The following is a 13,931-nucleotide window of genomic DNA, read 5'->3' on the forward strand; positions in this document are numbered from 1 at the left end:
TATAAACAAAAGTAGATTCACACTAATAAATGGTTACTAGGCCGTATTCTTAAAATCTCTGTGTTTTAAAATGCATTCCATGGTATTATGGGATCGAAAACAATTGTAAGAACAATAAAATAACTGGGAGGGAAACGCATTAAAAACATTTTTATTTATTACGTTAGAAATAAGAAAATTACTATCCCACTGTGCGTAAATTGTTGTGAATATATGATTAATGCAATGATTCCTACATATTTTAGCACAGCTGTGCCTTCCAATAAAACATGAAGCAGATGTATTCTAAATGAATTATTATGGCGCCATCTTTTGGGAGAGAAAGCAACATTTTTCAAGGGAATACAATATAGACTACAATATGTTGAGTGTCAATTGTATTATAATAATAATAATAAACCCACTTTATATTATGTGTTCTAATATTTTTAATTGTTTGATGCAGTGCACTTATTGTAGTCCAACTTCTGTTTAAAAATGCCTGTACGTAGCCTAATAACATGTAATATAATTCCTTACAGTTACACTGTTGAATCCACCCCTTAACTCACACTTAAATCTGTCTATACTACGAAACCGGTTCCTGATATTACCCTCATTCCACCTCGAAGTCTTTTGATACAAACACAATAAATACACTGTACCAAACTATTTTTGCTTAACCTAAGTAAATAGCCTAGTAGTTAAAGACACCTAATATAAAATGAGACCAAAATGATAACAACAACAATAAGAAGAATAATAGTGGAGATTTGCTTGGTAAACTGGTTGAATATGATGCCAAACACATTATTTAAAGATTTAACAGCAGAACATGTTGTTAATAGGCTACTAGGTCTATTGAGACTGCAGTTTTCTTGTGTTTGGTGTAGGCTACGATGGAAAATACAAGACTGAAATCTAATTTAAACTTAATTGCGCGATGAAACCTTCACCACTTGTCTATATTCAATTCGTGGCCGTATTCCTACCCTCAGGGCAAATGGGGTTAATCTAGTCAGTAGGTCAAGAGCTTACTACCAGTCTGATGATTATGTCCCTAACCCAACACAGACTCTGCTGTCTGTAACATTAAACGATACTGCGCGGTTAATGACAAGATTCAAGGATAGCAAGAATGAAAAACGTAATATTTACAGGTAGGATACTGTATGAACGCCTAGTAATTGTATACACAATGGTTGCCAACATAAAACTGCAAAATAGCTACTAATCTTATTAACACGACTGATTGACACGTTACCGTATGTCACTGCATTTTTATTTATTTATTTATTTATTTCAATAGCGCTTCTTTCGGTCATTGCTGTGGTGTCAGGATACGTGGAGGAACTCGATGACAAGTAGGCTAAGTGTTTTACATTGTAAATGAAGTGATTGTGCTTTAGTGGTGAAGGTGTTGTCAATGCAGTATAGTTATTTTTGCTGCGTAGCCCTACTGAGATCGTGAGAAATTGCACTTTATGAATTTGCTTAATAAAATGTGGTATTGATGAAAATTTGTGTTCCTAATATCGTTTATATCATACTATATTTATTATGTGGGGAACTTTTTATAAAAGTGTTAAGCCCCACGAGGCTTGCTGCATTGTAAATAGTTCAAAAGGTTGCAGGCAACGTTACCAAGGCCTGTGGTTTGATATTGAATAGATGGATGGATGGATGGATGGATAGATAGAATGTGTGACTGAATTAATTAAACAGTTCACTTTCACAGGTTTAAGGAATACAGACAGAATGAACTCTGGCTGGTGGAGGTGAGAGTGTATACAGTGCAGTCTAATCTATGCAATTTTATGTTGTTTGATGTGTTTATACAAATTTGTAACATGTCAACTGTGTGATATCATGTTTTTGTTTTATTATTATTGCAGTTTTATGCTCCATGGTGCACATACTGTCACACATTTGAGCCAATATGGTATGAAGTCGGTGCAGAGCTGAAGAGTCTGGGCTCTCCTGTTAATGTCGGCAAGATTGATACCACACTGCACACAAGTGGGTTCAGTTCACGTGTATACAAAAGTGTGCATGTTGGAAAGCTTTGATTGCACTGAATGCATTCCTAAAATTATATTTAAGATTACCAAGAACTACATTTGTGCCATACCCCCCTCAGGATACTTAGATGAAATATCTCTTGCTGTAGCTTGGTTTGAGATGACAGTAATGGTAATGCCACACCAGGCCATTGCTTAGCAACCAATTAGTATGCTACTTAAATGGCAGGATAGGCTTACCTGCTGTTTAATGGGATTAGTTAAGCAGGCCTCATGTGTTCATGAGACTCAGTTCGTTGAACTGTATACATAGTCTGTATTGAGTCTGTATCTTGTTAACCAGATGGCCATATGGCATAAGTTGCATTTCAGCAATTAGAAATCCTTTTAGTTTTTTGGAATTAGGTTGTTCAGTGTCTGCCTTTTGCTGGAATTGTCTTCCGACTTAATAATCTTCTTATTATTAAGTTTACGCATAAGCTTTCTAGCTAAATAAAATAAAGCCCGTGTCTTGTGTTTTACCCCCCACCATGGGTACACCCTGTTTTTAATTAGATTAGACTAGATAGTAGTGTTTAAAAAATCAAAGCAAATTAACAATAATTTATTGTGATCTACTAATGATATAGCTAACTAATAACAATCTTCTAAGTATGAGTACTATTATCTCTATATATTCTGAAATGTTCCTCCACTGATGTATAAGTACAAAATAATAATAATAATATTAATGCTTGCATATAAAACAAGAAAGCTTGATCTCTTTGTGTCTTTAGGTATTGCTTCAGAGTTTAATATTCGTGGATATCCAACCATAAAACTGTGAGTTAATGCCTAACTATTATCATACATAAATCTCTAAATTATCATTAACCAAGAATTGTTCTTGCTGTATTTGACTCTGTTTTGTTCTTTTAATAAGGTTTAAAGGAGATCTGTCTTTTGACTACAAAGGGCCGAGGACAAAGGATGCTATTATTGAATTTACCAATAGAGTTTCAGGGTAATTCTGGAGTAAATCATTTCATTACCATAATGAATTGTATTATGTCGTCTTAAGTCAGTGCTAGTTACAATTCTCTTCATGCTATCTACTTGTCCTTTTTTTTTTAATTTAATCTAGTCCTGTGCTAAGACCACTCTCTAGTGTTCAGTTGTTCCAGCATGTGATGAGTCGTCATGAACTTATCTTTGTTTACATTGGAGGGGAGTCGTTTCTTAAGGTAAACATTATGTAAAATTAATGTCTGTCATACTGTATTTATTGTACAATGAATGACTGAATTATGATGGAATAGGAATGAAATGCAAACTAATGAACACTAGAGCATGAGTTCACAACTACTATTGCTATTAGATTGTATTTAAACTGTGTGAATATATTTATTGGCAGGTCAGTTATACAGGAATGGTTCATATTCAGCTGCTAGTGAAATGTAATGTACAAGTTTTTTTTTTTTTTTTTTTGTTTTTTTTTTTTACAGAATGAATACTATAAAGCTGCAACCGAGTATATTGTCCACACTTATTTTTTTACTGCATCTGAGAAAGTCCTTCCAAAGGTAACACTTTCTACTTTCAGAGGAAAATACCTATGTAAAAATAATCAACTTAAAATAAACCAAATCAATTCATTATTGATTTTCTCCATAGGCAGTCACTCTGCAGGATGTTCCCGTTGTTGCTGTATTCAAAGATGGGACGTACTACCTCTACAATGGTAAGATCTATCACCTCAGTAAGTGAATATCTGAAACTAACAGGCTCTCTAAGCAGCAAAGTCTCATAGTCTCTCAGCGTCTGAGCTCAAGGCTGTTTCCTCTCATTGCCTCTCGAAGGGTGCCATTCCACTGGGGCAGGGTGGGGAGGTGGTAGTGAAATGCCAGGGCATCGAGGCACAGTGTCACTAGGAAAGGGCACCAATAATGGGAATTAGGCAGGCGTGAAGAACGATGCAGCACCCTCAAAACAAACACTAGCCCATGACAGCCGTTTATCCTCAGGATGTTGATCTGCTGGACTTCCCCATTGTTGAAGAAAGTCTTTTGGAACCAGAAGTTTAGCAGGAAAGGATTAGCACACTCAACCTGGACCCAGAACACGGCACTATCAGACGAGTCCTCCACGATATGAATAGTTAACACATCCATGGAGCAAGGTTAAAAGATAAGGTGTAGAATGTGGTTTCTGAAGCAGATATTATGCATTAACATCTTCTTGATTGCCTAAAAAGAAATACAGATTTGATCAGAATCATTTAAGCATATAGGATCAAATTACAGCCCACACTTGTCTTATCACTGCTTAAAAAAAAACCTCCTTACATCCATGTAATTGTTTCAACCTGGAATTCAAACTGAAAAAAAAAGTTTGCCATTCAAATATAATTCGAGATAATTGCTTGTTAGATGCGAGAAACACAAAAAGAAAAGCTCGAGATCTTGAAATGTATTCATCACACACTACAAATCCTTAACACTGTTGAACATATATATTTGTGATACTATTTGGTCAATACCGAAAATCCGCCAAAAGGCCGTCCTTATGAATCGCTTACCTGGTATTATTTACATTATTAAATGGATTCTTTTCATAACAGAGATCAGATGGTAATCCCTCTAAGAAACAGAAGCACAAACAGACAATAAAAGGCGAAAAAAGTTTCAACAAAATGTTAAACAAATATTACAGGTCACAGGCACACGAATATATCTGATATGAAAGTAGATTTACATTTTCACCACATCATTTGGCACACAGAGCACTTTATTGCTGGAATTCAGGTTATTAACATTAAAAGTACTTGTTATGTTAGAAGTACTTACCCAAGGTTTTGAACAGGTATATAAGAAACAAGTGAAAAGACTTTTGTAAAGACATTGTAATTACAGTAAGGGGTTTCTTACCATTCTATTCCAAATTACGAGAATACAAAGACAGCAAAGCGTTCCAGCTCTTCTCCGTCATGTGGCTTATTCTGAACATTCGTCTGGGCTATCACCCAATACACACCCTTTAAGTCAACAGCTTGACTGTGTGCAAGTAACATATTTTGCATAATTTGATGCACAGTGGACAGAAACACTTTGTTTGATAATAAAATGAAAGATCATTTGTTTCTTATGATTGAACAGTTTAAACATTTCTGAGTGCTTTAACTTTGCATATTGTTTGCACAGGTTTGATAGTGACATTTAATAAGTGTAGGGCTACATTTAATACATAAATACATTAAATGTACATGAAGATAATCTCTCTTGTTTTATCATTTCTGTAGAATTTGATGGAGATCTGTCTTCCTGGATAAATCGAGAACGTTTTCCCTCTTACTTCCAAATCGATAGCTTTAGTCTGTACCAGATGGGAGAACAAAGTAAGCCTGTTTTTCTTCATGAACATAGGATCATATTATATATAAATACTATTATAATTTTTATTTCTTTTGTCTTATTTTCTCCTATCCGATTAAAGTTAACAAACCGCAGTGTAATTAATTAACACCATTTCTATGTTTTTGCCACTAGGTGATAAAAACAAAACTGCTAGATGACTTTCTGCCAAGATACAGTATTTATGTGTGAAAACGATGCTTTGACAGATTGTGATTATGTGAACTTCCCGTGCATACATAATTTGTTGTGTTGCTGTTTATTTCTCACACTTCCCTCAAAGGTAAACTTGTGGCATTGGCAGTAGTAGATGAGAAAAATCCATCTGAAGAAAGCATTCGGTAAGCAACATTAGAAAATGTGCACCAAAGACCTCGAAACCATGACAATAGTCCATTTTTCCCCATTATTTCCACTGCAAAACTCAAAATTGCTCTCTTTAGCTACAAAACTCTGATGGAAAGGCTGTCTACTGAATACAGAGATCATTATAAAAGGTAGGTAGCAAATTTATATGCACTATAAAAACATGAAGAAAAGGCACTTGACATCTTTTTTTTGACATCAAAGTTTATAAAAATTAATTTGTTAACGACAATTTTTTTTTTTTTTTTTTTCCTAGGGATTACCAGTTTGGTTATATGGATGGTAATGAATATATTAACGGTTTAATTATGGGGTGAGTTGAATTGGACACAGATTTTAGCAGGTGCAAAGTGCAAGAAGTGTATTTAAAAGGTTAGTTCACCCAAAAATGAAAATTCTGTCATTTATTACTCACCCTCATGTCATTCCACACCCGTAAGACCTTTGTTCATCTTTGGAACACAAATTAAGATATTTTGATGAAATCCGAGAGGTTTTTTTTTATCCTTCATTGAAAGCAACGAAATTACCACATTCAATGTCCAGAAAAGTAGTAAAAACATTGTTAAAATAGTCTAGATGACTACAGTGGTTCAACCTTAATGTTATAAAATGGCGAGAATACTTTTTGTGCACAAAAACAAAACAAAAATAACGACTTTATTCAACAATTTTTCCTCTTTTCTGTCAGTCTGTTATGCAGTTGGCGCAGGGCTGTGTTTCCGTGTTTACGTCCGAACGCCGGCTCATTATTGGCAGGTGTAATGGACATAGGCCGGTAAGAGCTGTGCATGTAAACCTCACTCCCCTGATCTCACTAGGTGCTCTAGTGACTGACACTAGAGACTGCGGTCTTTAGTCTCTTTGTTAGAGTGCCCGACTCCCATGCTGGCGGACCTGGTTTCGAGTCCCGCTTAGAGCAGGCAGTTCCGAACAGGAGGGGTTACATTGGTGCCGTGACCCGGATGGGAGTGAGGTTTAGGGGGGTGAGTGTAACGGATGTAGGTGTAACGGACCTCACTCCCCTCCTCTCACTAGGTGCTCTAGAGACTGCGGTCTTTAGCCTCCTTGTTAGAGTGCCCGACTCCCATGTTGGTGTACCCGGGTTCGAGTCCCGCTTAGAGCGGGCAGTTTGAAAAGGAGGGGTCACACCGGCTCCTGCGTCAGCATCACAAGCATGCCTCATGCTGCTCATGTGAACAGGCGTCGGCCAATACTGAGCCGCCGTTCGGACTTAGAATGACAGGGGAGAGACGGATTTGTTGAATAAAGTCGTTATTTTTGTTTTGTTTTTGCACACAAAAGGTATTCTTGTCACTTCATAACATTAAGGTTGAACCACTGTAGTCATGTGGACTATTTTAACTATGTTTTTACTACTTTTCTGGACATTGAATGTGGTAATTCTGTTGCTTTCAGTGCAGAATAAAAAACCTCTTGGATTTCATCAAAATATCTTAATTTGTGTTTCGAAGATGAATGAAGGTCATACGGGTGTGGAACGACATGAGGGTGAGTAATTAATGACAGAATTTTCATTTTTGGGTGAACTAACCCTTTAAAGCCACTGGCATTGATGAATACAAAAAGATATATATGTCCATTCTGTGCTCATATTTTTGTATAATCACCACTAATATATTTCTTCTTCTCAGAGAAGTTGCGATGCCCTCCATAATTGTGCTGAATATGACTATTGATGGATACTGGCTACCAGAAAGTAAGATTGAGACCATCGAGGATTTACTTCTCTTTCTCAACAGTGTTCTGGATGGCAGTGCTACGGTATGAGGAGCGAAAGTGTTTTCTTCTCCATTTTTTCTGTCAAAACTCCTCCTTCTCCTTCTTGCGAAATACAATGGGCCTTTTCTAATGAAATTCCATTTTACCTTAATCAGCTACTTGGAGGAAATGGGTTTTTGCAGTGCACTAAGAGAATTCTCTATAAAGCGAAGTCTACTGTTGTGGTGAGTCTGACTATCTTTATTATTTCAGCAGAAGGGTAGATTTACTCTTATTTCATTTTTTTTCCCAAATATTTACTAAACGCTTAACGCACCAAAACCAGAACACTCGGTTGATCACATCCTCATCAAATATTTACTTGAGGCTAATATTTAGGTCACTGTTGTCCTAGTAACTAATATAAATCTCCTCGATCTCAGTTAATGTTCCAGACAGCTCCGGTCTTCTCCTGTTTTGTGGTTGGACTGCCTGTAGGTATAGTTGTAATGGTTATCTGGGGCACATGTACTGCTGTACCAGCAGATGATGAAAAACCTGAGGAAGGAGCTACAGCCAGTCCTGGGAAGAAGGCAATAGAACTGCAGCCTGACAGCACAGAAAAAACCTCAGAAGCAAAGAAAGAGGATTAACATGGACTGTTTATTTAGGATCATGTTAATCTGTAACATATAATGTTTTTCCCATTTTTATAAATTGTTTTCCCATGTGATTTTCTATATTGTGGAAATTGTGGTTGGTTTCTTTATCAAATAAAGTTCAAATAACTTGGATGAACCATCATTTATTTCATTAAGCTTCCATCATATAAAAAATTAATTTTTTTTTTTTTTTTTTTTAAATCAAATGAATACAGCAGATAAGCTATAACATATGGCTATATATGTATGATGTACACGAATAATGTGTTCAAATTCATGCTGAACATTTTACTGTATTATGCTGGAGATCCCTGGGTATTTTTTCTTTAGTTTTTGTTCTTAAAGTGTGTGTGTGTCTGCTTCAAAGTCAAATTGCTTAACTATTATCCCGACTTGTGCATAAATTACATTAAATCATAACTATAAAACTGTACTTTATATTAGTATAGCAATTTCGTTTGATTAATTAGTTATAAATAAAATACCGGAAATATGGTTTAATAAAACCACTGATATTACGACGCCATCTATCGACCATACTAAAAATTGTTAATGCCGCAAGTGATAGCCTAGTTGTACTAGATAACTTTGAGGATGGAAAAGGCGACTTGTCTTATAACACAGAGACAGTTCTGTCATGGACGAAGAATTTGATGGAGGAAACTTATCCCTATAACCTAAAAAGTTACACTGAAATGGCTTGAAAGCATATGGATTCTTCAAATCTGTCTTTGCTTCAGATCAAATGAGAAAACATCACCCCTTAGACACAGCGGTAAGTTTCCTTCACCTCAAAGTGGATTAATGGATTATCTCGCTTCTCGTGTCACAAGATGAGTAAAAGGCGTTAACAGTGACTTTACATGGGGTTGTGAGCAGTTACCGCCGAACGCTGCAACTTTCTCTCCAAACAGCGGATCAAACTTGTAATGACGACGGATACTAACAACGGAAGTTTCTTTGACATCTCTGCATTTATGATATTTCCGTTTTGGCACTTAGGGCGGATATCATTTTAACTATTGGCGAGAGATGATAATAACAGTTTTATCCAGTTAAATAATTTAACAACGTACAAAAACAATGCGGAAGAATTTTGTTTTGCGTGGGTTTATCAAGTTAGTTTAGCCGGAACACTATTTATGGAGCTAAAAGCATGTTTTCTCAACGACATTTCCTACTCCTAACATAAATGCAGCTATAGACACTTGGGTTTCTGCCTCAAAGAGAAATAATATCTGCAGCCCTGCATGTGAATTAAGTTGGAGTAAAAACAACTTTTTTTTTGGGGCGCTTTGGAGGAGGAGCTTTCAAAGAGAAAAGCACCACATCTGTTTCTTGGATCATGGTCATGGTGAACATGCAGAGGTTTGCGGTTCTGCTCTGTGTCTTGGCTGTGGGACTTGCTTTTGGTAGAATTTTGTCTGCCTCAGACAGATATGTGTCTTTGAAAGAACACCAAACAGACAATACCACCTTGTCATCACACCTTCACCCCAAGCTATACTTTGATCAGACAGAGGTGCGTTTGATGAAACAGAGGGCCACCACCACGCATAGACACTTATTCAAAGTGATTCGAAATGCTGTTTCTGTTATGTTATCCAATGCAGCTGCTTACCAGCCTCCGGTGAACCATGAGGATTTCGGCAAGAAATGGAATGAGATTTATGGCAACAATTTGCCACCTCTTGCACTATACTGTCTGCTTCAACCTGAGGATGCTGCCGCCTCTCAGTTTTTGATTGAGTACATGGACAGAATGGTGGAGTATCCAGATTGGATGGTGTCCAGTGCCCCAAATGATGAGGTTCCTATTGCCCACTCCCTCACTGGTTTTGCCACAGCATATGATTTCATTTACACCTTTCTTGACACCCAGAGAAGATTGCGATATCTCAAGAAAATACGATCTGTTACCGAGGAGCTTTTCGAGCTGTCCAAGCACAGAGGATGGGGAAAACAGTTTCTACAGAACCACCAGACAACTAATATAATAGCCATTCTCATTGGCGCTCTTGTGGCAGGGGAACATAATGACCCAGAAACCATGATATGGAAGCAAATATCAGTGAACTACATGGAGAAGACCATGTTCCTCCTCAGCCACATTGTCGATGGCTCTCTCGATGAGGGTGTTGCATACGGTAGCTACACCGCAAAATCCATCACTCAGTATGTTTACTTAGCGATGCGTCATTTTCAGATAGACAACACACAGAACAACTGGCTCAGAGCGCACTTCATGTTTTACTTCGCTACTCTGCTTCCTGGATTTCAACGAACGGTTGGCATTGCAGACTCCAATTATAACTGGTTCTATGGGCCAGAAAGCCAGCTTGTATTTCTGGATGCATACGTGCTCCGAAATGGCTCAGGAAACTGGCTGGCGGAGCAGATTAGGAAGCATCGTCCTAAAGACGGACCCATGATGCAATCAGCCGCCCAACGTTGGGCTACTTTACATACAGAGTACATATGGTATGACTCTGAGTTAACTTCAAAGCCTCCACCTGACTTTAACAAAGCAACCATGCACGTTTTCTCCAACTGGGGTGTGGTGACGTATGGGGCAGGGTTGCCTCAAGCTCTGGGTAATACCTTTGTATCATTTAAATCTGGAAAATTAGGAGGGCGAGCGGTGTACGATATTGTCCATGCCCAACCTTATTCTTGGGTTGAAGGCTGGACGAACTTCAACCCAGGGCATGAACACCCTGATCAAAACTCTTTCACTTTTGCACCAAATGGACAGATGTTTGTCTCTGAGGCCTTGTATGGTCCTAAATACAGCTATCTTAACAATGTGCTGGTATTTGCCCCCTCACCCACCAGCCAGTGCAATCAGCCATGGGAAGGACAGTTGGGGGAATGTTCAAAGTGGCTACGATGGGGAGAAAAGGAAGTTGGGGAAACCGCTGGGGAGGTCATCGCAGCTTCGTCGCATCAGGACATGTTGTTTGTGAGTGGAGAGTCTGCTTCGGCCTATTCATCCGCCATGAAGCTAAAGAGTGTGTATCGGGCACTTGTACTTCTCAACTCTCAAACATTATTCGTGCTGGACCACATTGAGAAACACGAGCACTCCCCTCTGAGTTCCCTAAGTGCGTTTTTTCACAACCTAGACATTGATTTCAGATACGTTCCTCACAGATCGTTTGGAAAATACAATGGGGTTCTGATGGATGTATGGGATGCACATTACAAAATGTTTTGGCTGGACACACAAGGATCCAGCCCCGTTGCCAGGATACAAGAGGCAGAACAGGCTGCGGAATTCAAAAAGAGATGGACACAGTTCATAAATGTGACCTTTCCCATGGAGAATTCTGTCACTAGAGTAGCTTACTTGATGTATGGCCCGTACGTCAAGGTCTCGGACTGTAGATTCATAGACAACAGTAAAAATGGAGTAAAGATATCAGTGACTCTTAATGACACAGAGACTGTTGTGTCAGTTGTAACAAACTACAAGGACATTGAGGCTAGACACAGTTACTTGGGCTTTGCAGGCTTTGCCAAAACAGAAGGAAATCAAAGAATAGTTCAGTTTGGCCAGGGAATTCAAACCTTGCCAAGTCAAGTCACAAAAGATTTTGTGTTTGACTTCGGATTGGTGGTAAACATCTCTGCCATACTGACTATATGTTTTGCTTTAGCTTTCATAATAAAAAAAAGGAAATTTCATGTGTCGTTCAATATGCTAATTCATTGCACTCTGATCTGTGTGCTGTTTTTGTGGGTGACTGAACTTTTGTCTGTTTTTTACGGCTGCGAACAGCTCTCGTGCATAGTTAAATCAAAAGACAGCAGCATATATGATGGAACAGACTCTAGCGTCCCTGACCTCCTGCCCGTCATCACCATCACATCTATGCCGGGCTCGGGCGCGGAGATCCTTCAGCACCTTTTTGATAACAGCTCTGACTTTGTATACCTCCGGATCCCTTCCACCTACCTGCGGTTCCCCGTGTCTCCTTTCGTCTCTCTGGTGGACGCTTGCGAGTGGTCTGGAGCAGATGCGCAAAATGGACGATTTCGAGTTATTCAGGGATGGTTCCACTCCATAGTCCACAATGTGAAACTGCACCTGCAGAACATTCAGTTGCACCAGAGCAATGATGAAACAGGGAATAATGTCAAAGCAAAAAGCCAAAGAAACAGAAGAATGCTGCTGTCAGAGCAAACAAGGACAGAAAGCGGCAAGCGTACCCATATGGACATTGGATACATACAAGAGCTCAGGCAGCACTTGGTAAAGTACCCAAATGCCCGGCCGGTGCTGAGCATGGGCAGTGGAGGCTGGTTCTTGAAGCTGCCTTATCTTCAACAGGTCATAGGTCGCTCACTTCACTCAGTTCATGTGGTCAGAGACCCACGTGCATGGATTTATCTAATGCTCTACAGCAGTAAGCCAAGCCTGTACTTGCGTAAGAATATTAAAAGGCACATCGCCAACATTTTTAAGCAGAACATTGATGGCGTGGATCAGGGCTGTGCTACAGTGGACTCACAGTTCCTTCCTTTAAAGAAGATCCTCTCCCAGCCAGATCCCAACCCTGTACAGCTGCTAGCTCAGCTATGGCTGGCTCACAATTCAGCAGGGCTCAAGGTGAGCGCAAGCCTCCCCACACACACTTACCTTATAGTCAAATTCGAGGACGTTGTATATTTTCCCGAAGAGACGGCGAGAACGATACATAACTTTATTGGAATACCTGTTGCACCAGCTGCATTAAACCAATTGACATTTGCCACGTCCACAAATTTGTACAATCTGATATATGAAGGAGATATATCACCTGCCAAAATCAACATGTGGAAGACCAATATGGCCATAGATGAGATTAAACTCATTGAGGATACATGTTGGCCTGTGATGGAGAAGCTGGGTTATAAAAAACATACTTTCAGTCATTCTTTTTTGTAACTGTTTTTGTATTTTTCATATTGCGCCATCATTTTTGGGAAGTATGTCAGTATGTTTCCTCCAAATGTTCATCATATGACCAATTGTTTTGTGCTCTAATTCCAGTACATTTAATCAATGTTTATATATTATTTAAATCACACAGACAAAACAGAGTCTAGAATGTCTAGATGTGCTAAAGAACAAAAAGTGATTGCTCACCACTGAAGATGAGCAACAGATGCAAATCTTGGATCACAAACACATTTAGTTTGACTGGAAGACAAGATTATGGTATTTTCCACCAGATGGGCGGCTAACAGTATTTTTCAGTTTTATGTTGTGAGATACATGCTATTGTAATTATGCTATTGTAAGTGAAATGAATGTAATTTTCAGTCATTTTTCTACTAAGAGACCTTATTGTTTGCATTTATAAGACCCAGTTTATGTGTGGGTCTATAAATGTGCAAAAAGGTGTTCACTACAATCAAATCACTTTATTGACTTGAAGGGAAACATGTCACTTCAATTGACATCTGATATCACATCATCTTGCCAAATCAATTGTCTTTTTTTGTACTGTATGTGAATATTTTTTCCCTGTTGTTTCTTTGCACCCTTATATAAACTATATATGTTAAACGCCATTAGCAAATCTGTCTTACTTTTCTGAAATATATCCTTTGCTCATGATGAAATCATAAATGGAACATTTAACAACCCAAACAAGTAAAACCACAAAACATCATATTTCTCATCTTAATGGGGAAATATTTTAATGCCGTTTTAAGAGACTACTAACACGAAATGTTTTAAAAGCCACAATGCAAATGGATTTTCCATGGCACCGCATGCATATGGAGTGTAATCATCACTGTGG

General features: G+C 38.3%; 2 protein-coding genes and 1 long non-coding RNA gene across 3 annotated transcripts; 2 read left to right on the plus strand and 1 right to left on the minus strand.

Moving 5' to 3' along the window:
* The first annotated feature begins 800 nt into the window (after positions 1–800).
* Positions 801–8,500, plus strand: tmx3a (thioredoxin related transmembrane protein 3a). The gene is made up of 16 exons (XM_051874811.1): positions 801–1,139; positions 1,289–1,343; positions 1,718–1,757; positions 1,875–1,998; positions 2,777–2,822; positions 2,923–3,003; positions 3,124–3,223; positions 3,485–3,562; positions 3,654–3,720; positions 5,278–5,373; positions 5,673–5,730; positions 5,833–5,886; positions 6,012–6,068; positions 7,411–7,540; positions 7,654–7,722; positions 7,921–8,500. The coding sequence occupies exons 1-16, from the start codon at positions 1,118–1,120 to the stop codon at positions 8,128–8,130; spliced, it is 1,287 nt and encodes a 428-aa protein (XP_051730771.1). The 5' UTR covers positions 801–1,117; the 3' UTR covers positions 8,131–8,500.
* Positions 3,763–5,262, minus strand: LOC127502176 (uncharacterized). The gene is made up of 3 exons (XR_007926790.1): positions 4,907–5,262; positions 4,558–4,618; positions 3,763–4,225 (listed from the first exon to the last, which is right to left on the minus strand). It is a non-coding gene; the product is annotated as an uncharacterized LOC127502176 (long non-coding RNA).
* A 199-nt stretch (positions 8,501–8,699) lies between the features above and the next one.
* Positions 8,700–13,698, plus strand: dsela (dermatan sulfate epimerase like a). The gene has a single exon (XM_051874796.1). The coding sequence runs from the start codon at positions 9,485–9,487 to the stop codon at positions 13,067–13,069; it is 3,585 nt and encodes a 1,194-aa protein (XP_051730756.1). The 5' UTR covers positions 8,700–9,484; the 3' UTR covers positions 13,070–13,698.
* Positions 13,699–13,931: the final 233 nt, after the last annotated feature.

Source organism: Ctenopharyngodon idella, chromosome 2 (genome assembly GCF_019924925.1).
Source record: "Ctenopharyngodon idella isolate HZGC_01 chromosome 2, HZGC01, whole genome shotgun sequence".
Taxonomy (NCBI): domain Eukaryota; kingdom Metazoa; phylum Chordata; class Actinopteri; order Cypriniformes; family Xenocyprididae; genus Ctenopharyngodon; species Ctenopharyngodon idella.